This window comes from Salmo salar, chromosome 01 (genome assembly GCF_965601325.2).
Source record: "Salmo salar chromosome 01, fSalSal1, whole genome shotgun sequence".
NCBI classification, from domain to species: domain Eukaryota; kingdom Metazoa; phylum Chordata; class Actinopteri; order Salmoniformes; family Salmonidae; genus Salmo; species Salmo salar.
The window spans coordinates 72,616,828-72,643,000 of NC_138291.1; the positions used below are offsets into that span (position 1 = coordinate 72,616,828).

General features: G+C 41.2%; 1 protein-coding gene and 1 pseudogene across 1 annotated transcript in view; both read left to right on the forward strand.

Moving 5' to 3' along the window:
* Nucleotides 1-3,198: 3,198 nt before the first annotated feature.
* On the forward strand, nt 3,199-5,861 carry LOC145862609 (uncharacterized; annotated as a pseudogene).
* A 7,317-nt stretch (nt 5,862-13,178) lies between these two features.
* LOC106607954 (inactive phospholipase D5) overlaps nt 13,179-26,173 on the forward strand; it is a 60,635-nt gene continuing 47,640 nt past the window's right edge. Inside the window, exon 1 of the mRNA XM_082976451.1 lies at nt 13,179-13,537. Within this exon, the coding sequence (XP_082832577.1) occupies nt 13,532-13,537 (6 nt within the window). The 5' untranslated portion in view covers nt 13,179-13,531. The remainder of the gene's footprint in view (nt 13,538-26,173) is intronic.

Here is a 26,173-nt window from a genome sequence, read left to right on the forward strand (position 1 = left end):
ATGTAACACTCATTGCCTTAGTTAAAGTGCCTTTGAACTTTGCAGGTTGAGTGTATTGATGCAAGAGAACCTTTTTACTGAGGAAAATGTCAGCCTCCCAACAGGATGCAGGGTGTCTGGATAATGAAGTGTTTCTCTTCCCGGGGCGGTTTTCATCTCAGGGAGAGATTGGAGAAGCCCTAGCTGTGACAGTAAAGCTAATGGGATCAGCTGCCAGGTCTGGCTGGCTGCCTTCTCACCCATTTCCACAATGTCTGTTAGAGTTAAAAAAAAGGGACAGTTCAGTCACCACCTTTTCTCTGCTGATGCCACACGTTTAATCCCCCGATCGTCTGAGTGTTAGTTTAAAGTTGTATTAGTTGTATGTACAGAATACGCATGGTATACACCGTCCAACGAAATGCTTACCTGCAGGTTCCTTCTCGACAACAATCATTTTTGTAAGAATATATATAAGAATACGAAGAAAGTAAATGGCTCAGTAGAATAAGTTAATAGTATAGTTATGACCTGAAATGACAAGAAACAATACATCAACTTGTAGACTTGCCAATTAAGCTTTTACTTTCAAACTTCGTCTTCTACCAAGGTTATGAGTTAAACTGCTGTTTCATCATCATGTCATCATCATAGTTTAATTCAAACATGTCATCCACAAATGTAGGGTTTATTTGATATTTTATGCACTGAGATTGAGGTTGCCTTACATCTGAGTTGACAGTGGCAAGACACAATTCCAACTAAATGTACAGGCAAATAAAACCATAAGCCTGGGGGAATATGCCAGAAGAGAGAGAACATGGAGACGAAAGAGAAAAGGATAACTAAGTTTTAGTTTAGCTTGGTCGGCATTGGTTTTGATATTATAGAACAAGAATAAACCAAACACTAGAGCCTTACTGTCCAGTACATTGGTCACTATAACCACAGATACAGCAGAGGGTGCTATTGCCAAGTCTAAAAGATCTAAGGATCACAACGTCATGGCCTCATGAAAGGGATGCAGGTGGGTTTGTGATGTGCAGTGTGTAGAGCCTCACTTTACATGATGGCTCCATAACAATGTGTGAGAATCTACATTGCTGATTTCTGCTTCTTAATTAGCTTCCCGTGGGAAGTTAAAAGCTTACTGTCTGTCAGTGACAGAGGGTACTAACTGCATCAACACCATAGTGAAGCTTTCAATAGCACTACTGAGCACAGCTGTGAAGTCTAACACTCTGAGATATATGGAAATGGGTACGCATTCAAAATCAATTAATCTGTGGATTAGATATCCTGAAATGACTTCAAATTTGTTTATTTGCTGTCTTTCTTGGTGTCAGAATATATTGTTCTGTATAGTGGTTTTCTATGTATCCTGATGGCTTCTGATATAATGATATATGGGTGTTTTATTTATATATAATACATTTGAACATAAGATCTGAGGCCAAGTTCATTACTGGCAGAGGCGGGTACTTGTACAGGATTTAAAGAGGTTTGGATGGAAATGCGGGTGTAATGAATTATAATAATGGAATGTTTGTCACTGAGGCTATAGATCAAACGTTTTCACACGCACCAACTCTTTCCGTAATGACATAGGCCTACTAGGTAAGGGGAGGGTGTGAACAAATAATGAGAGCAGTGTTGTGTTCGAAACCACCTAAACCGAGACCGATTCAAGACCAAGACCGGAGCGAATCGTGTCAGAGTCGAGACCAAGACCGGGGGGGCAAGACCGAGTCAAGAGTTCAAAATGTCCAGTATTTCTGTGTTCATATTTCAAAAGAATGTAATGGATACTTTAGACATTCAGAATGGTGAAAAAATGCATGCTGAGGGCAAATAGAAGCACTCTACACATTTTTACTAACCCAAACACAGTGGGGAACAATGAGGGCCTTCTATGCTTTCAGAGAAAGGCTAAGGATGTATAAAATAATGAAAATAATAATAATTATGTTATTATTTTCAATGATGTTCTGATTTAATCTCTTCAGTTTTTGTTAGAAAGGAAAAGGTTCACACTAAAGAGAAAAAAAGATCCAATCAGGATTTTTTTTGGTAGTCTCTGGAGAGATAAATCTACTGTAGCTAACTAAATCAGCCATTGGCTAGGCCAACTGTGCTTTTTTATAGCATGCTCTCTTTGAAAATAACTTGTGTGTGATATATTGTTGCATTTCAACTTTCGATCACCTGTTACTTTGTGTGCTAAATGTTTTTTTTCAATTTTTATGTAACCTTTATTTAACTAGGCAAGTCAGTTAAGAACAAATTCTTACTTACAATGACAGCCTACCCCAGCCAAACCCTAACCCGGACGACACTGGGCCAATTGTGTGTCGCCCTATGGGAATCCCAATCACAGCTGGTTGTGATACAGCCTGGAATCGAATCAGAGCCTGTAGTGACACCTCTAGCACTGAGATGGAGTGCCTTAGACCGCTGCGCCACTCGGGAGCCCCTAATGGGAATTAATAGTTGTACATTTCGATTGGGAAATGCTTAGCCGAATGGTTGTGTTTTTGTATTCTTATGATTGGGACCAACAGGCTCATTAGGTTCGAGTAAATGGACTGCTGTCTTTCCATCGGGCCTATGCAGTGGTGTAGTGGTGTCTGGAGAAGTGGGTCCTGTGTGAAAGAAAGGCGCCCTGTGTGAAAAATCCTGTTTTCCTGTAACCACCAAAAAATGCTTAAACCATGCTTAAACCATTTTTGTCCATTTTTGAGACCTGGCAAATATCGAAAAAATATATATTTTCGAGGGTGTAGTTGCCCTTTAATTAAATTGAGAAAAACAAATCCCCTCCCCATTGATACAAATCAGCATTATATACAGTGCATTCAGAAAGTATTCAGACCCCTTGACTTTTGTCTCATTTTGTTACGTTACAGCCTTATTCTAAAATGGATTACATTTTTAAAAATCGTCATGAATCCACACACAATACCCAAAAATGACAAAGCAAAAACAAGTTTTTAGAAGAACAGAAATACCTTATTTAAATAAGTATCAGACCCTTTGCTATTAGACTCGAAATTGAGCACAGGTGCATCCTGTTTCCGTTGGTCATGTAAAGATGTTTCTACAACTTGATTGTAGTCCACCTGTGGTAGATTCAATTGATTGGACATGATTTAGACAGGCACACACCTGTCTATTTAAGGTCCAACAGTTGACAATGCATGTCAGAGCAAAAACCAAGCCATGAGGTCGAAGGAATTGTCCGTAGAGCTCCGAGGCAGGATTGTTTCGAGGCACAGATCTGGGGAAGGGTACCAAAAAATGTCTGCTGCATTGAAGGTCCCCAAGAACACAGTGGCCTACATCATTCTTAAATGGAAGAAGTTTGGAACCACCAAGACTCTTCCTAGAGCTGGCTGCCCAGTCAAACTGAGCAATTGGGGCAGAAGGGCCTTGGTCAGGGAGGTTACCAAGAAGCCAATGGTCGCTCTGACAGAGCTGCAGGGTTCTTTTGTGGAGAAGGGAGAATCTTCTAGAAAGACAGCCATCTCTGCTGCACTCCTCCAATCAGGCCTTTATGGTAGAGTGGCCAAACGGAAGCCACTCCTCAGTAGAAGTCACATGACAGCCCACTTGGAGATGACAAAAAAACACTTAAAGACTCTCAGACCATGAGAAACAAGATTCTCTGATGAAGTCTGATGAAACCAAGCTTGAACTCTTAGGCCTGATTGCCAAACATCACATCTGCAAGAAACCTGGCACCATCCCTACGGTGAAGCATGGTGATGGCAGCATCATACCGTGGAGATTTTTTTTCAGCAGCAAGGACTGGGAGACTAGTCAGGTTCAAGTAAAAGATGAACGGAGCAAAGTACAGAGAGATCCTTGATGAAAACCTACTCCAGAGTGCTCAGGACCTCAGATTGGGGCGAAGGTTGACATTCCAACAGGACTACAACCCTAAGCACACAGCTAAGACAACGCATAAGTGGCTTCGGGACAAATCTCTGAATGTCCTTGAATGGCCCACCCAGAGCCCGGACTTGAACCTGATCGAACATCTCCGGAGAGACCTCAAAATGGCTGTGCAGCGGAGCTCCCCATCCAACCTGACAGAGCTTGAGAGGATCTGCAGAGAAGAATGGGATGAACTCCCCAAATACAGGTGTGCCAAGCTTGTAGCGTCATACCCAAGAAGACTTAAGACTGTAATCGCTACCAAAAGTGCTTCAACAAAGTACTGAGTAAATGGTCTGAATACTCATGTAAATGTGATCTTTCTTTTTTTTTTACCTGTTTTGCTTTGTCATTATGGGGTATTATGTGTAGATTGAGTGTCACACCCTGATCTGTTTCATCTGTCCTCGTTATTGTCTCCATCCCCTCCAGGTGTCACTTGTTTTTCACAGTGTATTTATGTCTGTGTTTCCTGTCTCTCTGTGCCAGTTCATCTTGTATGTTTCCAAGTCAACCAGTGTTTTCCCCGTTCTCCTACTTTTGCATTTTCCTTTTTCTAGTCCTCCCCGTTTTGACCCTTGCCTTTTTCTGGACTTTGTACCTGCCTGCTTGACCACGAGCCTGTCTGCCATTCTGTACCTCCTGGACTCTGATCTGGTTTTGACCTTTTTGCCTGTCCACGACCATTCTCCTGCCTACCCCTTTGGATTAATAAACATTGTAAGACTCCAACCATCTGCCCCCTGTGTCTGCATCTGTGTCTCGCCTTGTGCCTTGAAAATGAGGGGAAAAAACTATTTAATCAATTTTAGAATAAGGCTAAAACATAACAAAATGGGGAAGAAGTAAAGGGGTCTGAATACTTTCCGCATGCACTGTAATTTTGTCAGGTAGGCCTACATTAGTCAACATTTAATTTGGAAAGGTTTTTGGGAAAGCTTTTATAAATGTTCATGCAAACAGCACATGATGACTGGATTGCACATCGCAAATAGCCTTCTAACCAAGCCTAAGGACCAAACCCTTTCAATACCTGGTTTGCATACCCATTGTTGCCTTAGTTAGCATTTACTGGTAGATATCATAAATTGAAAGGTCTTTCCTACCTACCGGCTACCGATGTCATTCTTCTGTGAGCTGCTCCATGCTACAACCAGTTGAGAGCTGCGCGCTCTTGCTGCCTGCAGATATTCCACTGAAACTAGGCTGTGTGCTGCTCGCATGTGAATATATTTCACGTGCTTTGCGATTGAGCATGATTTCTGTATTGTACTACATATTTAGTAAGTTGTATAACTCCACGACACTACTTTGATACGCAACAGTAGGGATTAAGAAGTGAGCATCGGCAATGCCCACTGAAAAAAAAGTAGGGAAAATAAAAGTTGACGCGTACACCTGTGTATAGCCTCCACGACACCACTGACCCTTGGTGTTTTACAAAAAAATGCACTCCTACGTGAATGCTACAGCATCATGAGCCTACATTAGGTCCAATAGCTTCGCCACTGCACAGATATGTCTGTAACAGATAAAGACTGCTACAATTTTCCCCTGCTTACTAATAATGAGCGCCCAACTTTCCAAAAACTTCCCCCACTCTTCCCTAGCAGGGAGTCAAGAAGACTCTGACAAAATGTTGGGATATTTTTCCAAAAAAGTAAAGGACAGTACTGTTATGAATAAAGTAGGAATCACAGGTTTCAATAGGGCATAAGATATGAATGTTTCAATAAAGGAGTGTATATATTTGGCCTGGCGAAGCCCTTTTATGAGTTGACTGAATGGAAGCTGAAAGTTATGAGTTATTTACTCCGCTGGTCTCGGCTAGAAATTATGAGTCCTCACTGTCCGAGACTGAGTCAAGACTGAGCAAAATGTATCTGACACCAAGAGAAAAGACAGAGACAGTCATGTGGACCGGACTTCGAGTACTACAACACTGAATAAGAGTTTCTTAATGACTTGGAGATCCTATTACATTACTCTCCTTTGGTAATACTATACTTTCCGGTTGTATAATTAAAACAAATAATAACTTACAGCAGTGGGAGAGCCATGCATGCACCTGCATGAAGATGACACAGGTTTACGTACGTTTTTTTTTGTATGTGCTTGAGTGCATGTGCTTGTGTGTGCATTAGATGGGGCAGATTGGCCATGTCAATGCAGTATAATCCTGCTAATTCAGGGCTTGCCGACACACTGCTGGTCGATTCTCTGTTATATGGCCCCAGTGGAACCATTGAAGAAAGCCTTCAGGACACCATTGTTCAGCTCTCAGTATAGGCTCTGCCTTAGTCTACTGTATAGTATACTTAGTGTACTATAAAGTGGGGTTAGAGAGTTATTGTGATAAGAAGAGGGATTTTTGCTCTCAGTATTATGCACATATAGTTGAAGTCGGAGGTTTACATACACTTATGTTGGAGTCATTGAAACTCATTTTTCAACCACTCTACAAATTTATTGTTAACAAACTATAGTTTTGGCAAGTCGGTTAGGACATCTACTTGTGCATGACACAAGTAATTTGTCCAACAATTGTTTACAGACAGATTATTTCACTTATAATTCACTATATCACAATTCCAGTTGGTCAGAGGTTTACATACACTAAGTTGACTGTGCCTTTAAACAGCGTGGAAAATTCCAGAAAATTATGTCATGGCTTTAGAAGCTTCTGATAGGCTAATTGACACAATTTGAGTCAATTGGAGGTGTACCTGTGGATTCAAGCCCTACCTACAATCTCAGTGCCTCTTTGCTTGACATCATGGGAAAATCAAAATAAATCAGCCAAGACCTCAGAAAAAAAATATAGACCTCCACAAGTCTGGTTCATCCTTGGGAGCAATTTCCAAACGCCTGAAGGTACCACGTTCATCTGTACAAACTATAGTACACAAGTATAAACACCAATTGATAAAGCTTTTAATGGTCAGCATCATATTTTCACTGGGTGTTTATAACTGTAGTCTCTGAAAGGTACTGTTTGTGTCACGGCTGTCTAGGACCAGTGGAGATGTGGAATCAGGAGCAGGAGACAGAGGGCCGGATCAACAGTGTTTTAATAATAATTGCAAACGCAATAGCCGTAGGGCACAGGGCGCGTGGCGAAGTCCGCCAGGGGAAAAACACGTTCCCAAAATAAACGCACTGGAAAAAAGCGCACGGGGCGCAGCCCGGCAATACAATAGACAATAACAGCGAAAAAACAGCTTACACTCGCAACTGTCCTGAGTGGACAATAAACAATCCCGCACGAGAACCCCAACTGAAAATACACACTAAATAACCCCCCACTAATGACAGACACAAAACAGGTGCGGGATAGACAGACAAAACCAAAAGACACAGAAACAACGATCGGTGGCAGCTAATAGGCCGGTGACGACGACCGCCGAGCGCCGCCAAATAAGTGAGTGGGGAAAACTTTTCAGTAGAGTGACTGAAGAGTGACTGAAGATCAAAACTTAATTTTCTTCTGCAATACAATCTTTTTATCTCCTGAAGAGGAACTTTACTGAGTGGATGGATGAGTTTCCAGGAACAACTGCCATCTGGTGTAGTTTTTCCATGTGAACACATTCCGAGATAGTTAGCTGTCATTATCTGTCAATTTGATCAAACAGCTGGCATCATTGTTCGTTAATTCTTTGTTTTCAAGCTGTCGTCTGTGATTTTGAACCATGCATTGTAATATCAATGGCTTTGTTTTTGCTTCATTACATACTCATAGAAGGCTCTATTGTATTGTATAAGATATTGAAGTTCGAAGGCACGATGGTGCAGTAGTCTGCTTTTGTCTCTGCTAGCTGTCATCTGTGGGGAAGATGCTTGCCAGCCCAGTCCCTTAACCCCTCTCAAGTAGTATACAGCATGTCTTTATCCCCCCTCTCTTTCCCAGTGATCTGATTTATGGCTTTCCTGGCTTTGGGGCTGTGAAATGTTTATTGTTCCCCATTTGATCGTCAGTCAGCTGGGTGCTTCATTGTCCAGAACTGCACACATTACACTCACTGTCTAACATAGCACAACACAGATGCACTCTGTAGATCAGATAGCACTGACCAATTAGAATAGAGATGTATGAGAGAACTGTACAGTCAGTAATAAATACTGTAAAGCACACTAAGGTACAGCAGCAAAGCAGCAAAGCAGATCAGCAGTTAGCTAGATAGACATAGCAGACAGATGAGCAAAGACAAAGATGGATCCGATAATTCAGCTAGGGATGGATCTACCGAAACTAACAAATCAGATCTGGCAGGTTAGAGAAGATGGACTATCACAGAGAGACGGAGGGGTAATAGCAATCCCAAAAGACTAGAAAGAAAACAGATTAGACACCTATGGATTTGACCAGATGCTCACAATGACACCCTCACAAATGATTTACTTCTGTTTGGTGATGGAAGTCGATGGCAGATCTGCCTGTGTTATAGGAAAACAGTGTGATGAGACTGTCCTCTATTGGTGGCTGTTTGTTATGATAGTGCTGCAGAGAAGGTTGATGCTCTGATAGGGTGTTCATGAGTCTACAAAACATTACATTTTGATCAAGGTTTCTTCACAGCCAAGACAGGATGATAATTTAAATCAGACTGTGGAAATACCATGAGTCATAATACAAAGTGTTTTTGTGTATGTACTTTGCAATAGCTTGGTAATTGTTGCTTAAACAATTTTCAGTCAGTGCACAGTGTGGGGAGACTTGTGTTGCGATTCAGCTGCCCTCTCTCTTTCTAACGCTCTCTCTTGGCACACAAAGTAGAGACAGCATCTCCTTCCCTGACTGCACAAACACACTGGAGTGCCACTATCACAATGGGAGACATTGTGAATATCTACTTAGAATTGTGACATATTCATCGAATTGATTAGTTTCAATAGATCATTAAGTTAATCCTGTGTTGTGTCTTTGTCGTCATTAAAGGTGAAGACTGTTATTTTATCAAATCAATTCTCTGTAATTATTATTACGTGATTAAACTAATCACGTAAATTTCATTAACTAGGAAGTCAGGGCACCACGGAAAATCTTCAGATTACACTGTTATAATTTTCTGAATATAGCTCTTCATATATTTTAATATCTGTTCAATTAGTCTTCTATTAATGAATTATTCTTTACCTCAGGTCAGTCTCATCTGAACGTCGTAAATTGTTGGTTATCTGCACGAACCCAGCCTCTACTATAAATCATCCATACACCAGTTGGCTTAATCATTTATTTACTAACTAACTAAATAATCACAGAAATGCATAAACAAACAAACAGAAGATATTGGTTACTAACAATGATAGGGAAGATTCCCTAGTGGGCAAACCGATATGACGGCTTGTTGGACAAAGGGAAGGGGGTGTGGACTGAGAGAGAGCGGGAAAAACAAAATGGATTCCTTACATAGTCTATAATCATTTAAATTGAAATGCTAATACTTTGCACATGAATGGCCGCTCATTCGAGAATAATTGCAAGTACATATGTACAGTGAATGTCATTGTTGTCTTCTCTGTTGGAATCCGGTCCGTCTGCTGGAGAGTTCATCCGAGTCTCTCTCTCTCTTTCTGTTTCCCTGAAGATCAGTCTTTTGTGGTTAGAATGAATACTTCAGAGTACCATTCAAAAACGTTCTCATAGAATAGATGGTTCGGCGGTTGTCGGTATTCGCATCCCAGGTTTACATAATTTCTAGCTGCAGACTAGTAATTAGTATCTAAGATTTGCTCTTATTGTGTAGGGATCGATAGTCTCAGAGTTGAACCATTTCCATCCGTGTAGCCAATGCTCCGCTCCATGTGGTATGGTTAGGAATTCAATAACTATTCACAATCACAGCTCACGCTGTGGGTTTGCTTAGTCTGAAAAGGATTTTCTTAGGAGGGGCTTTTATTCGTAACAGTAGAAGAGGGCGGTTCCATGATGCCCGATCATGTCTGTGCTCACAGGGGGCGGGCCAATGACTTAGTTAAACTTTAATCATTTCACAAACTTACATCATTTCACAAATAGTTTCATCTTTACTCAATCATTTTATACAAGAATTAGATGCAAATACCATCATTGAGAAATGTACACATTCAGAGATATAGTTATGTGTGTTTCCTGTCCTTCGTGAGGTCACCAAATGAAACACACTCAACGTAACTGTCCCTTAAGTGTCCACGGACCCTTCCCACATTCTCACAAGTAGACATATAGTTTCATTTTCCCATTTTGGCGATTTAGGAGTTCAGCCACGTGAAATCCTTTGTTCACTCTGTGGTCTCTCTCTCTGCATGAAAAGGGGAAGAGAGTCTCCACCAGGAATTTACGACCTGAGAAAACAGAACCTGGATGTAGGAGAGAGGCGGAAGCCATGATCTACACCCAGAAAGGGCCACATCATGACACCTGTAATATTAAAACAGGTCATTATTTTGTCATCATTGTGGCTTCAAATCTTCATCTATACAATACATTTCTGTGTAGGTTCTTAGCCTGTTGGTAAAATTTTGATGTAATTCACATGAGATTTGAGGACATAGCTGACAGTTCGCCACTCCACGCCACCAATAGTGTTCGTTATGCCTTTCTTTTGCTGTTGGCCACTTGTCAAGAATGTACACATTTGCATTGTATGTACAGTTGAAGTCAGAAGTTTACATACACCTTAGCCAAATACATTTAACCTCCGTTTTTCACAATTCCTGACATTTAATCCTAGTAAAAATTCCCTGTCTTAGGTCAGTTAGCATCACCACTTTATTTTAAGAATGTGAAATGTCAGAATAATAGTAGAGAGAATGATTTATTTCAGCTTTTATTTCTTTCATCACATTCCCAGTGGCTCTGAAGTTTACATACACTCAATTAGTATTTGGTAGCATTGCCTTTAAATTGTTTAACTTGGGTCAAACATTTCGGGTAGCCTTCCACAAGCTTCCCACAATAGGTTGGGTGAATTTTGGCCCATTCCTCCTGACAGAGCTGGTGTAACTGATTCAGGTTTGTCGGCCTCCTTGCTCACACACGCTTTATCAGTTCTGCCCACACATTTTCTATGGGATTGAGGTCAGGGCTTTGTGATGGCCACTCCAATACCTTGACTTTGTTGTCCTTAAGCCATTTTGCCACAACTTTGGAAGTATGCGTGGGGTCATTGTCCATTTGGAAGACCCATTTGTGACCAAACTTTAACTTCCTGACTGATGTCTTGAGATGTTGCTTCAATATATCGTCGTGATGCTATCTATTTTGTGAAGTGCACCAGTCCGGCAAAGCACCCCCACAACATGATGCTGCCACCCCCGTGCTTCAAGGTTGGGATGGTGTTCTTCGGCTTGCAAGCCTCCTACTTTTTCCTCCAAACATAACGATGGTCATTATGGCCAAGCAGTTCTATTTTTTTTCATCAGACCAGAGGACATTTCTCCAAAAAGTACAATCTTTGTCCCCATGTGCAGTTGCAAACCGTAGTCTAGCTTTTTTATGGCAGTTTTGGAGCAGTGGCTTCTTCCTTACTGAGCGGCCTTTCAGGTTATGTTGATATAGGACTCGTTTTACTGTGGAATTAGATACTTTTTGTACCTGTTTCCTCCAGCATCTTCACAAGGTCCTTTGCTGTTGTTCTGGGAATGATTTGCACTTTTCGCACGTTCATCTCTAGGAGACAGAATGCGTCTCCTTCCTGAGCGGTATAATGGCTGCGTGGTCCCATGGTGTTTATACTTGCATACTATTGTTTGTACAGATGAACGTGGTACCTGCTGGCATTTGGAAATTGCTCCCAAGACTGAACCAGACTTGTGGAGGTCTACCATTTTTTTCCTGTCTTGGCTGATTTCTTTTGATTTTCCCATGATGTCAATCAAAGAGGCACTGAGTTTGAAGGTAGACCTTGAAATACATCCACAGGTACACCTTCAATTGACTCAAATGATGTCAATTAGCCTATCAGAAGCTTCTAAAGCCATGACATCATTTTCTGGAATTTTCCACGCTGCTTAAAGGCACAGTTAGCTTAGTGTATGTAAACTTCTGACCCACTGGAATTGTGATATAGTGAATTATAAGTGAAATAATCTGTCTGTAAACAATTGTTTGACAAATTACTTGTGTCATCCACAAAGTAGATGTTCTAACCGACTTGCCAAAACTATAGTTGTTAACAAGAAACTTGTGGAGTGGTTTAAAAACGAGTTTCAATGACTCCAACCTATGTGTATGTAAGCTTCCGACTTCAACTATATAATTAAGTAATAAGTCCCGAGGTTGGTGTGGTATATGGCCAATATACCACAGCTAAGGGCTGTTCTTGGGCACAACGTAAAGCAGAGTGGCTGGATACATGTCACGTCCTGACCAGTAAAAGGGGTTATTTGTTATTGTAGTTTGGTCAGGGTGCGGCAGGGGGTGTTTGTTTTGTGTGTTTCGGGGGTTTTGGTTTATGTTCTATGTTATCTGTTTCTATGTGTTTATTCTAGTTCTTATATTTCTATGTTGTGTATTTTGGGTTGATCTCTAATTGGAGGCAGCTGAATCTCGTTGCCTCTGATTAGAGATCATTTTTAAGTAGGGTTTTTTCTTCATGGGTTTTGTGGATAGTTGTTTTTCGTATAGTCCTTGTTTCCTTACGGAACTGTTGGTTAACGTCGATTTATTTTGTTTAAGTGTTCACTTATATAAATAAAAGAAGATGAGCACGATACCCGCTGTGCCTTGGTCCACTTTCTACGACGCACCTGACAATACAGCCCTTTTCCAGGGTATATTGACCATATAACACAAACCCCCTAGGTGCCTTATTGCTGTTATAAATTGGTTACCAATGTAATTAGAGCAGTAAATTAAATGTTTTGTCATACCCATGGTATACAGTCTGATATACCACGGCTGTCAGCCAATCAGCATTCAGGGCTTGAACCACACAGTTTATAATGGATAATACCCGCTGAGGATGTATAGTTTGTCTGGTACAGACCTGTCGGCTACAATTTCCTTTAGATTCATGTGAGCTCCTTAATATTAATCATGCATATGCATGTATCAATTTATACAGTGTGTCAATGCCTGTGTCTGATTTTGTGTGAAAAGAACTGAGCAGCTACAGGGGGTGTTATTTTCTCCAGTCTGCCACTGGCTGAGACTCTCACTCAGTATGGCTTGAACAGAGGGAGGGGAAGCGGCTGGAGAGGATTTGTATTGGATGCAATAGAAGAGGGGGTGGATCATAAAGGGTAGGAGGGGTGAGGAGAATGGACCATCTATCTTTCCCAATCTCTCTCTCTATCTGTGTTTCCAACTAAAGGGTGGAGAAGGGTGAGGAATAGAGGGATTGAAAGAGAGGAGAGGGAGAACGGGAGAGAGAGGGAGGAAGTAGGAGAGGGAGAAATGGAGAGGGGGGAGATTGATAGCATCATGTCAGGACTCAGTAGCATCCTGTTTCTTCACTCTACATTATACCTTTCATTTGGACGCTGTCCAGCAAACAGGAGTAGCAGCGTGTGAGGGGACAGCTTTCCCTCCCCTGTGGGAAACAGAGTGCGGCTCCTGCCCAGGACACACACACAAACTACACACACACTCACACGTGTGCTGCGAAGAACACTGTCGACACAGGGATGCACCATGAAGGTGAGCTCTACTCACCCAGAGTGACATATAGTTTGAGGGGAAGTCAACACTTTACTGTACGTCAGCAGCTACTGTACTGTTTCACTGGGCACGTTGCCAGCTGCCTTGTCATCTTTTAGCTCACATTCATGTGAGCTAAACATTTGATTTGATTTGTGTCCGTTTACATGGGACATTGTGTGGCTGTGTTGTAGCTCTCAATGAGACTGAAATTCAGAACAGGTGAATGTGTTTTTGTCCTGTGAACAATCTTGTTCGCTGAGATCTTGATGCTACAGTATATACGATCTGCTTAGCGGAGAGTCGTTTGATTGTTTCGAAAAGTTATAAATGTATGTTTTGCTTGCCTTGAACTACTTCACATCCAGGTGGTTAATTGGCGGTCTGCCAGTGCACAATGTCTGAAGTAATTATATGAACCAGAGTGAGTGATGCTTTGTGTTGTTTGGGTGAATGTGCTGGTGTAGCAGATGGAGGATTTGTTGACCTCACGCCTCATCCTGAAGTGTCTCCACTTGCGCTGCCGAATAGCTAGCTTTTCAGTGGCGCGACTGGATAAGACATTGCGGGAGGGTGGTCACGTGTGTTTGCAAGGCAGATGTCCTGCGTTCCAGCCTCGATAATAGCCGGATCAGGAGGAAGCGGCCCTCACTAAGCAAGCAGTGTGACGTCCTTTACAATTGGTTGTAGTTGAAGACAATGATGAAGATAATGAACATGGGTGAGGGATTTGGGCTCTTCGGTAGAGTGGGGGCTGGGATGTACAGTACATGGTTGAGGGGAAAGCAAAGAGTTGCTAAAGATGCTGCTGGTTTGCTGTGGTGCTGGGTTATTTGCTTGAGGATGAAGACTAAAGAAAGTTTGTGTTGTGAAGGCGTCTATCACTAAATTAATGACATAATGCAGTTATGACATGAAAGAGATTTAAAATGTTTATACAGTTAGTGAGTGAAAACTTTCATGAGGATTTGGAATTGCTGTTCATTTGCATATTTGGCAAATGTTTTTGTAATTTTGTGTGCTTCAAGTAATTTTTTCATCTGTCATATTGTTGTCACATTGCGGTTGACACATCTGAGATGCTGAGGATTGTGATGCTGACAATGTTTGACCAGGGATACAGGCAACCTCCTCTTTGGGGGTATCACAGCTCACTTAGCGGTTAGGGAAGGCGCAAATTGCAGCAACTGTCCTTCGCATCGCCCGTCACTCTTTCAGCCCCGCTGCACAAAACAAAGTCTGACAACTAAAGCAGGCAGCCAATATGACACTGACTGTCCTGCTATTCTACTGGTGTTTGGGGAGATGAGTGGAAGGGGGGGGTTCTCTCTAAATTTCACTCACAGACAGGAACTCTATGCACAGAGCGTGCCAACATTCACATTCACGCACACACGTACGCACACACACACATTGAGCTTACAGAACTCATCCAGCAGAAAGCCCATAGGAGAGAGGAGACAAAAGCACTTGGAGTGGTACCCATGGAAACATAATCACTGTCTACTCAGGTAGCTCCATCTCATGCAACAGAGTTGGTGGGATCATTTGAGGATAACATTGCTACTTATGGCTTACAGTCTCTAATGACGGTATGAGTAACATTGTATCTAAGAAAATTCTATCTTAGTCCCACACATTGGCAGACCGTGTTCATTTATGGCATGTTTCTGTGTGTGTGTGTGTGTGTGTGTGTGTGTGTGTGTGTGTGTGTGTGTGTGTGTGTGTGTGTGTGTGTGTGTGTGTGTGTGTGTGTGTGTGTGTGTGTGTGTGTGTGTGTGTGTGTGGGAAGCGTACTGAAATTGTAATATCGTTCTCTCAGACCTCAAGCTGTGAGATGGTTCGCTGGACAGAATTCTGTACCATTTGCTAAATCTTATTTCAGAAATAACACATACTGCCGACTGGTAAAATATGTAAGTGTATCACATGGGGATGTGTGAAACTTACTCCTCAGCATCCTTACCCTTACTCACTAAACGTGCCGTCCTTTACAGTGGTGCCGTGACCCGGATCTACAGTTGTGCTCAGCTCAACGCTTGGGCCACTGTTGAGTAAGTTTGAGGGGGGGATGTAGCACATGGGGATGTGTGAAACCAGATTATCCATTATATTGACCAGATACTCCACTGGCTGCTCTAACAATGAAAATAAATATCTTCAAAAATGGAAGGCAGTCGGGAGGAGGCAGGTGGGACCTTTCTAGCCAATGAGAGGGCAGATACAAGTGTGATAACGGGCACAACTCGGTTATAATGTTTTTTTTCTCAAAGTTGCCGAGATGCCACGTGCGCCTAACCTGGGTTCCAGTCTCTTTAGCTAATCCACTCCCCGTACTCCATGTCATGTACCAAAGCAATAACAAGGAGTGGAATGTTAGTCTGAGTACCAGTCTCTAAAGCTAACATGCATCCACTTATATTGGACATGATTTGGAAAGGCACACACCTGTCTTTTTACGGTCCCACAGTTGACAGTGCATGTCAGTGCAAAAACCAAGCCATGATGTCGAAGGAATTGTCCGTAGCGCACCGAGAGTAGCAGATCTGGGGAAGGGTACCAAAAAATTTCACCAACATTGAAGGTCCCCAAGAACACAGTGGACTTCATCATTCTTAAATAGAAGAAGTTTGGAACCATCAAACCACTTCCTAGAACTGGCTGCCCGGCCTAACTGAGCAATCATGGGAGAAGGACCTTGGTCAGTGAGGTGACCAAGAACCCGATGGTCACTTTGACAGGGCTCCAGAGTTCCTCTGTGGAGATGGGAGAACCTTCCAGAAGGACAACCATCTCTGCAGCACTCCACCAATCAGGCCTTTATGGTCGAGTGGCCAGACGGAAGCCTCTCCTCAGTAAAAGGCACATGACAGCCTGCTTGGAGTTTGCCAAAAGGCACCTAAAAGACTCTCAGACCATGAGAAAAAAGATTCTCTGGTCTGATGAAACCAAGATTGAACTCTTTGGCCTGAATGCCAAGCGTCATGTCTGGAGGAAACCTGGCACCATCCCTACGGTGAAGCATGGTGATGGCAGCATCATGCTGTGGGGATGTTTTTCAGCAGCAGGGACTGAAAGACTAGCAAATCGAGGGAAAGATGAACAGAACAAAGTAAAGAGATATCGTTGATGAAAACCTGCTCCAGAGTGCTCAGGATCTCAGACTGGGGTGAAGGTTTACCTTCCAACAGGACAACGAACATAGGCACACAGCCAAGACAATGCAGGAGTGGCTTCGGGACAAGTCTCTGAATGTCGTTGACTGGCCAAAGTCAAGGGGTTGGAATACTTTATGAATGCAATGTATATATACTGTATTCTATTTAAGGAACTTTAATTGCGGGAAAAAACCTTTCACAGTTTGGGCAAAATCACAACAGCAACATAAGAGCCGCTTTAAAAAAAATCTTACTTTATTGCTAATGTCACTTCCCTAAACTAACACAGGGGAATAGACCCTACTGTACCCCTCTTCCCAAGTGCATTAGGTCACACACAGCTCTAGAGATCTTTTTCAGGAATGAATGAGCGGATGGATGAGCGGATGGGCTGACCACAGATCCGTCATGGTCAGGTCTCAGGAGCTCTGAGGTCTCTGTGAGACTGTAATGACCCAGACAGTACTGCAGGCTGCAGCCTATAGAGGCTCCAGGAGGGAGGGACTGGGACAGCAACTGTGCTACCATTCCTGGCAGGTTCACTGATACTGCAGCATTGGGAGACACATCATTGATCATCCCCCTCCGAATTGGCCCTTAACTGGAGAAAACAAATGGTGCCCCTCCAAAGATAATGAGATCTAAGGAGTGTGTGCTCTGTCCGATTTAAAAAAAACATGATTAGATACAAAGGGAAAGGGAAATGCTTTTGAATTGTCTTTGAGATAGCTTGGTTGATGCTTGAAGTGATTATTTTATCAAATATTCTAGCTTCTCTCTATTCTTCTACCAACCCACATGAAAAAATACTACAGTTTACTACAGTACTTACTATAGTAAACTGTGGTATACAGTAGAATACTATCCTACACACTGTAGTATCCCTCAATCATGTGTAGTACTTACTATAGAATGTTGTAGTTCACTGTAGAATTCTACAGTAAATACTACAGTATTATCCACAAAAAAACACTTCACTTAAAATCTGACCTCTCTGAAATGAAAATGGATGGCCCTCCCTTCAACAAAATATATTTTAACTTAACCCTCCCTGAACGCTTGACATATATTTAGACCTGTTATGACATATATTGACTTATTTTATGGCTGGTTATGACACCTACAGAAGAGTGTCAAAACCCACAAAACCTACCACGCAAGGCAAAACATTCCATTACAACATAATCTACGTGTCAACAGTATTGTTATGTTACAGTTGAAGTCAGAAGTTTACATACACCTTAGCCAAATACATTTAAACTCAGTTTTTCACAATTCCTGACATTTAATCCTAGTAAAAATTCCCTGTCTTAGGTCAGTTAGGATCACCACTTTATTTTAAGAATGTGAAATGTCAGAATAATAGTAGAGAGAATGATTTATTTCAGCTTTTATTTCTTTCATCACATTCCCAGTGGGTCAGAAATGTACATACACTCAATTAGTATTTGGTACCATTGCTTTTAAATTGTTTAACTTGGGTCAAACATTTCGGGTAGCCTTCCACAAGCTTCCCACAATAAGTTGGGTGAATTTTGGCCCATTCCTCCTGACAGAGCTGGTGTAACTGAGTCAGGTTTGTAGGCCTCCTTGCTTACACACACTTTTTTAGTTCTGCCCACAAATGTTTTATAGGATTGAGGTCAGTGCTTTGTGCAGGCCACTCCAATACCTTGACTTTGTTGTCCTTAAGCCATTTTGCCACAAATTTGGAAGTATGCTTGGGGTCATTGTCCGTTTGGAAGACCCATTTGCGACCAAGCTTTAACTTCCTGACTGATGTCTTGAGATGTTGCTTCAATATAGCCACATAATTTTCTTTCCTCATGATGCCATCTATTTTGTGAAGTGCCCCAGTCCCACCTGCAGCAAAGCACCCCGACAACATGATGCTGCCATGGTTGGGATGGTGGTTGGGATGGTTGGGATGGTGTTCTTTGGCTTGCAAGCCTCCCCATTTTTCCTCCAAACATAACGATTGTCATTATGGCCAAACAGTTCTATTTTTGTTTCATCAGACCAGAGGACATTTCTCCAAAAAGTACGATCTTTGTCCCCATGTGCAGTTGCAAACCGTAGTCTGGCTTTTTTATGGCAGTTTTGGAGCAGTGGCTTCTTCCTTGCTGAGCGGCCTTTCAGGTTATGTCGATATAGGACTCGTTTTACTGTGGATATAGATACCTTTGTACCTGTTTCCTCCAGTATCTTCACAAGGTCCTTTGCTGTTGTTCTGGGATTGATTTGCACTTTTCGCACCAAAGTACGTTCATCTCTAGGAGACAGAACGCGTCTCCTTCCTGAGCGGTATGACTGCTGTGTGGTCCCATGGTGTTTATACTTGTGTACTATTGTTTGTATAGATGAACGTTGTACCTTCAGGCGTTTGGAAATTGCTCCCAAGGATGAACCAGAGTTGTGGAGGTCTACAATTTTTTTTCTGAGGTCTTGGCTGATTTCTTTTGATTTTCCCACGATGTTACGCAAAGAGGCACTGAGTTTGAAGGTAGGCCTTGAAATACATCCACAGGTACACCTCCAATTGACTCAAACTATGTCAATTAGCTCAGAAGCTTCTAAAGCCAAGACATCATTTTCTGGAATTTTCCAAGCTGTTTAAAGGCACAGTCAACTTAGTGTATGTAAAATTCTGACCCACTGGAATTGTGATACAGTGAATTATAAGTGAAATAATCTGTCTGTAAACAATTGTTTGAAAAATTGCTTATGTCATGCACAAAGTAGATGTTCTAACCGACTTCCCAAAAATATAGTTTGTGGAGTGGTTGAAAAACGAGTTTTAATGACTCCAACCTAAGTGTATGTAAACTTCCGACTTCAACTGTATATATATATTTTTTATTGACCATGTTAAATGATCATTGTAATTGCACACACATTGATGTCAGACATGCACCTACCCCAATGCTCTTCTTTATGATGACTGATATCAGGGTATGTAGTGATTGGCCTATCTGGCATTATGATCGTCATAATGCTTCTTGACAGTGTCATGAAGTGTATTTTCTTAGTCCAAGTGAAGTGACAGAGAATGGTCATAATGCTTCATGACAGTGTCATAAAGGGTATTTACTACAAGTTATTTAAAATATGATGAAACAAATCTGACTTTAAATAGTTCATTACCACAAGAAAGGATTTAAGAAAAAAACATTCAAATGAAAGGAAACTTCTTGTCAGGGAATAAACAAATTTGAATAAATGTGGGTTTTGACACTCTTATGTAGTTGTCATAACCAGCCATAAAATAACGCAATATATGTCACAGCAGGTGTAAATATATGGGCCAGTGTTATGACCATATTATGACAGGTTATGACAAGTTATGTCAGTTGTTATGACATATTATGACATGGTTATGACTGTGTTATAATTTGTTATGACACTGGGTGTCAAGTGAAGTGTTACCTCTTTAGTAATACCACACAAATAGCTAAGAATGGACAGAGAGATAAGCCTATGTGTTCATCTTATCATATTTGTCCAATGCCAAATCAGTGTGTCTTGTTTGCAACAAACTCACTATTTGCAAATAATTAGATCTGAGACTTCATTAGGAATCTGAGCATGGTAATTTCAAATGTTAGGCCTACCTTTTCACCTACCAATGCAGAAGAATGTACTGTTGGCTACTCTTCTTCCATGCCTTAACCCAACGAGAGAAGGTCACAAGTGTTTTCCTAAAAGCTGTCTGTGTTTAAACATCTTCTATTGTACAGAATGTGAATAACTTAATCAATTGATGTTGACAGAATTAGATTACTTCCCAAACAAAGTACATTTTTTGTCTCCTTGGCTATAGAAGGTTGTAGCTCAGCCTCTGAATATCAAAGAAACAAAACGATGATATTGCCATATGCATCGGAGTCACATCTTTCCCGGGTATTTTACTGCTTGATTCTAGCATAAGGAAGGCATCGCGGACCAAAGTGCTGTTATAGACCACTTTATATAATCTGATCCTTTTTATTTTCTTCCAAATCTTTTTTTGCCATTTTCTTAAATTGTTTTAAATTTATTTATTATTTGACCTTTATTTAACTAGGCAAGTCAGTTAAGAACAAACTCTTATTTACAATGAAGGCCTAGGAACAGTGTGTTAACTGCCTTGTTCAAGGGCAGAACGACAGATTTTTACCTTGTCAGCTCTGGGATTCGATCTTGCAACCTTTCGGTTACTTTCGGTTAATAAATACCCTCTCATACCCCCTCAATTCGAGTCTTGTTAGGCTATTTAAAGAGTGCATGGTGGGTGGAGGAATTGCCCAAAAAAATCGATGGATATAGCAGTCTATAGCCTAATATTGTCTGTCTTATTTCTTAATTAGAAAGAAATAGGCTCCAACACAAAGCCCTCTTGTTGTTAGTAATTATGTCTAATTAAAATGAAGATGTTGAAATTAATTATGCCTACTCGAATTTGCCTACTTTCAGCACCATGAGCTGTCCAGTTCCGATTGATTGTGCTGTGGCTGCTGTTTCATGTTTCATCACCACAATGTAAGTTACTTGAATCTGGCTTATTGTGAAGTTAATAACTCTAATAAATACAGTACATCATGGGCAATAAATATATTGTTTTTTAGTAAGCAAGCTATTAAAGTTGACCTCCGGTCCTCACCTTCGCGCTCTCCTTCTCAAACTGAACAGAACATAGGATATAGGCTAGTCTTTCCACAAGATGGTGCATTTGTTGGACTAGGCCTACAAGATGGTGCATTTGTTGGACTAGGCCTACAAGATGGTGCATTTGTTGGACTAGGCCTTCAAGATGGTGCATTTGTTGGACTAGGCCTTCAAGATGGTGCATTTGTTGGGCTAGGCCTACAAGATGGTGCATTTGTTGGGCTAGGCCTTCAAGATGGTGCATTTGTTGGGCTAGGCCTACAAGATGGTGCATTTGTTGGACTAGGCCTTCAAGATGGTGCATTTGTTGGACTAGGCCTTCAAGATGGTGCATTTGTTGGACTAGGCCTACAAGATGGTGCATTTGTTGGGCTAGGCCTTCAAGATGGTGCATTTGTTGGGCTAGGCCTTCAAGATGGTGCATTTGTTGGACTAGGCCTTCAAGATGGTGCATTTGTTGGACTAGGCCTTCAAGATGGTGCATTTGTTGGACTAGGCCTTCAAGATGGTGCATTTGTTGGGCTAGGCCTTCAAGATGGTGCATTTGTTGGACTAGGTCTACTCAAAAAAGATTTTCAAAGAAGCCTTTGACTCTCCTCTTGAACTGCCACCGTAGACCTACACAGCACAGCCATTGGTTAGGCAGCCGGGACTCAGGGCTGGAATATCCATTGCAGTGTGTAATGCAGACTAGTTTTATTTACACAATCCAAGCAGCTATCTTAGAAATATAACTTTGGTCTGTGCTTCTCCGAACATGTACTTTGTAGCCTATAGGCTATGGATCATTTGATTGAGACTAAACTAAATAGCCTATAAGCACACTTGATATTGCGTGCACAGCGGATAATCAGAGCTGAGGGGCATCGATATATGTGACCGACCGCCTTGATACGGTCTTATGTAGCAACATTTGAAATGGTGTTTATTACATTGGAAAAAAGTGGAGACTCAGAGCTAGAAAATGGTATATCATGCACTGCAGTTGAGGTACAATGGGAAAGTAATTCTGCTTTGAAAGTTGCTAAACTAGGTAAGCTCACTTTTGAGAAAATGGTCCTTGAATATTTTGGTACACCTACTGGAGAGTGCTTCTTTGTCTACAACCATTCAGCATCGTTCACACCCTCTTAAGCCTTAGCCCCACCCATCTCTTTAAGGATTCACATGTGAGGCCATGTGGTAAACACACCCTATATCAAATAAAATGGTCCCAGTCTGGGAGCAAAAGTTTATTTGTCACATGCACAGGATACAGAAGGTGTAAACGGTAAAGTGAAGTGGTTACTTGCATAGTTCAATATCAAAAACAGAAAGTGTCCAGATAAAACATAATTTATAAATATTTTAGAATTATTAGATGACTCTTACCGACACACTTGTCAAAATTGATGGGTCATGTGAAGGAAATGCTATAACCACCCCCCAGACACATCTAGCTAAGTGGATGGGTCACTGTTGTCTAGACATGTACACATGTTCATGAAATACAATAGATGGCCGTAATCACCCCCAGACACACCTGGCTAATTTGATGGGTCATGTAATAATCCGGTCGAAGTGGAGTCTTTTGTTTAGACATTACACAGATCATACATGCAGGGGTGCAACATTCACTGGGGACAGGGACAGGGGGGTGGACGTGTCTGAAATTCTGAAATTGCATTTTTGTCCCCCCCAGTTGTAACATTGGAATGTGATACAAAACGAGGCAACGGTGTGCTTTAGGACCATGCGGATGCCTCTGAGTGGTCGGATAGGCTGTTTGGAGTGTTTATCTGACTGGATTAAAAAATATATAAATAAAAAAACATTATGTCCCCCCACTTCTAAAATCAAATTTGCGCCCATGCATACATGTAACGTTAGCTAGTGAGACAGCAAGCTAATGTTTGCTAGCTAACTAACAGTACGCTTTAACTTGCAATAAAAACTACTTTCTGACAAAATGTGAAACTTATATCTGAAAATGTAGCTGCTTACCTGCATACATGGTTGAATGCTTCATAGCAGACTGGGACCATTTAACTAATTGAACTTGTTTGTAGCTATGTCTTGTTTGGCCAGTGTTGTGTCAAGTCACTCCGTTTCACACTGACCGTGGCGTGTGCAGAAAGTAGCCCATCACTTTTTCCAACTGATCTGTCGATAGCGCCTGCTAAATTTAGGGAATCAATGTTGTTGAGAAAAGTAGCAAAACTTTTGTAGTTCTCGATGGCTAATGTTATATCTTTCAAAAACGGCGCGGTAGAAAGGACTGTCAACACATACTGAACAGCTCACATTATAGACAGAAGCGTGCTACATGGCAGACCAATCCAAACACATCTCCTGTCATGTCCAGCCCATCCATTATCTCAACCAATTACGGCTAGCGGGAGGGTTCTTGTCTTTTTCCGTGGCTAAACCAACTAGGCTCGTAATTTCATAATTTTATTTGTATTTATGGATGGAATACAACATTTTTATTATGGCACATCAAATGTTCCAGAAGGCATTTCTGCCAAAAAACACATTTTGATAAAAAATTAAATGTTTACATTCAAATGTCGCTCCTATGAAGTAGCGACATACGCCTAGCTTCCTGAAATGAGTCACATATAGCATAATAAGCAACTAATTCTAAAACACTTAGAAATATTGGAATTTCATCAATTATAAATTACATGACCCTTCCCTGGACTAGATTTAAAAAATACTTAACCCTCTCCTTGACTGAAATTGAAAAAGCATGACCCTCCCCCATTTCCCTCCAGGTACCCATTCTGTAAATTTCAGTAGAGTGAGAAACCTGCATGCCAAGTACAGACCATACTGTGTTACCTACAGGTTATAGAAAAGAGCAGAAGCTCTGAACTATCTGTTCAGACCCAAGTCCTAACTACCTGCAGGTTATTGAAAATGTTCTCTCTTAGAATTTATCCAGTAGGTTTTCTCCAATTCTATGCCAAAGATAATAAAACACTATAGTAAATAGTACAGTAACAGTCCGCAAAAACACTGCAAAAAAACTACATTAATTGCTTTAGTATATACTACAGTTATTTTACTACAGTATTTAATATACTATACTATACTATAGTTAACTGTAAATACTACAGTAAATACTACAGTGAATACTACAGGAAAGTCCGCAAAACACTACAGTGAATACTATACTATTTATACCTTAGTATACTATAGTATATTTTATGTGGGAAACTGAATTTCTGATCGTCTGGCAGAGCGTTTTACCCATCTGTTTCTCCATTACTGGAAAAAATATATATACATTTTGCAGTCATTTGCAATATTTCATGTCACACTTGCAAACAAAGACACACACACACACACACACACACACACACACACACACACACACACACACACACACACACACACACCACACACACACACACACACACACACACACACACAAATAGACACAAACATAATCCGTTTTCCTAATGCAGGTAGGTTGTATCTGTCACACTGATTGCTTAATAGCAAAAGTATAACAAATGAACTGTCAAATGTCATCAGTGTTGCAGAATTGACACAACATTTCACTCAATACATTTTCATTAAGCCAATGTCTAATTGCTTCAAGGTTTAGCATTGTAGGAGATAAATCAAGCAGTCCGAATCAGAATATATACTGTGTGTGTATGTATATATATATATGTATATATACACAGTATGCATACCTATCATCTTAAAGATAATCCATTGCTAATAGCTAACTAGTGTAACCCAATTTGATGTCAACACCAGCGGTTAGCTAGCTATCGCCAGTATGTGTTGCATTGAGGAGTATTCTCAGGTAACAGTGTGTTCTACGTCTACCCTGTCTCCTTGTCTGCCTCCCAGGCAGCTCATTAAGCTGGCGGAGACATGTCATATTGGTGTGGCCGCTGCTGTCCTGTCATTGTCGCAGGCTTGATGGCTGAGAGATGCATTGTCACGTCATCACACACTCAATCAGTTCTCCTGATGAAAAACAGCTATCTGAACTCTCACTACTAAGTGTTGGTGTTCTTTTTTCTTCTAGCAATGCTCCCTCATCTCCCAAAGTTGACCTTGACAAATATTTGCTTTGATGTAATACAATTATTATAATGCTGGGACCAGAATAATGTCCTTGTTCCTGTTATTAGATGGCTTTTTCTCTCTGAATTCTCCCCTGTTGGTAACTTCCAAATTGGTTTATGGTCTTCATCAATATATAATGTTCATATCTGCGGTGGAGTCCTCCAGTGGTGTGGACCTATTTTATTTGCCCTATGCTGAGGCTTTCCCCATGAAACACAATACTGCAATTATACACTGAACAAAAATATGAATGCAAAACGCAACAATTTCTATGATTCTGCAGAGTTACAGTTCATATAAGGAAATTGAAATAAATGAATTAGGCCCTAATCTATGGATTTCACATTACTGGGAATACAGATATGCATCTGTTGGTCATAGATATCTTAAAACAAGGTAGGGGCATGGATCAGAAAAGCAGTCAGTATCATCTCCTTCGCATAGAGTTTATCAGGCTGTTGATTGTGGCCTGTGGAATGCTGTCCCACTCCTCTTCAATGGCTGTGCGAAGTTGCTGGATATTGGCGGGAACTGGAACACGCTGTCTCACACGTCAATCTAGAGCATCCCAAACATGCTCAATGGGTTACATGTCTGGTGAGTATACAGGCCATGGGAAGAACTGGGACATTTTCAGCTTCCAGGAATTGTGTACAGATCCTTGCGACATGGGGCCGTGCATGAACATGCTGAAACATGAGGTGATGGCGGCGAAAGAATGGCATGACAATGGGCCTCAGGAACTCGTCACGGTATCGCTGTG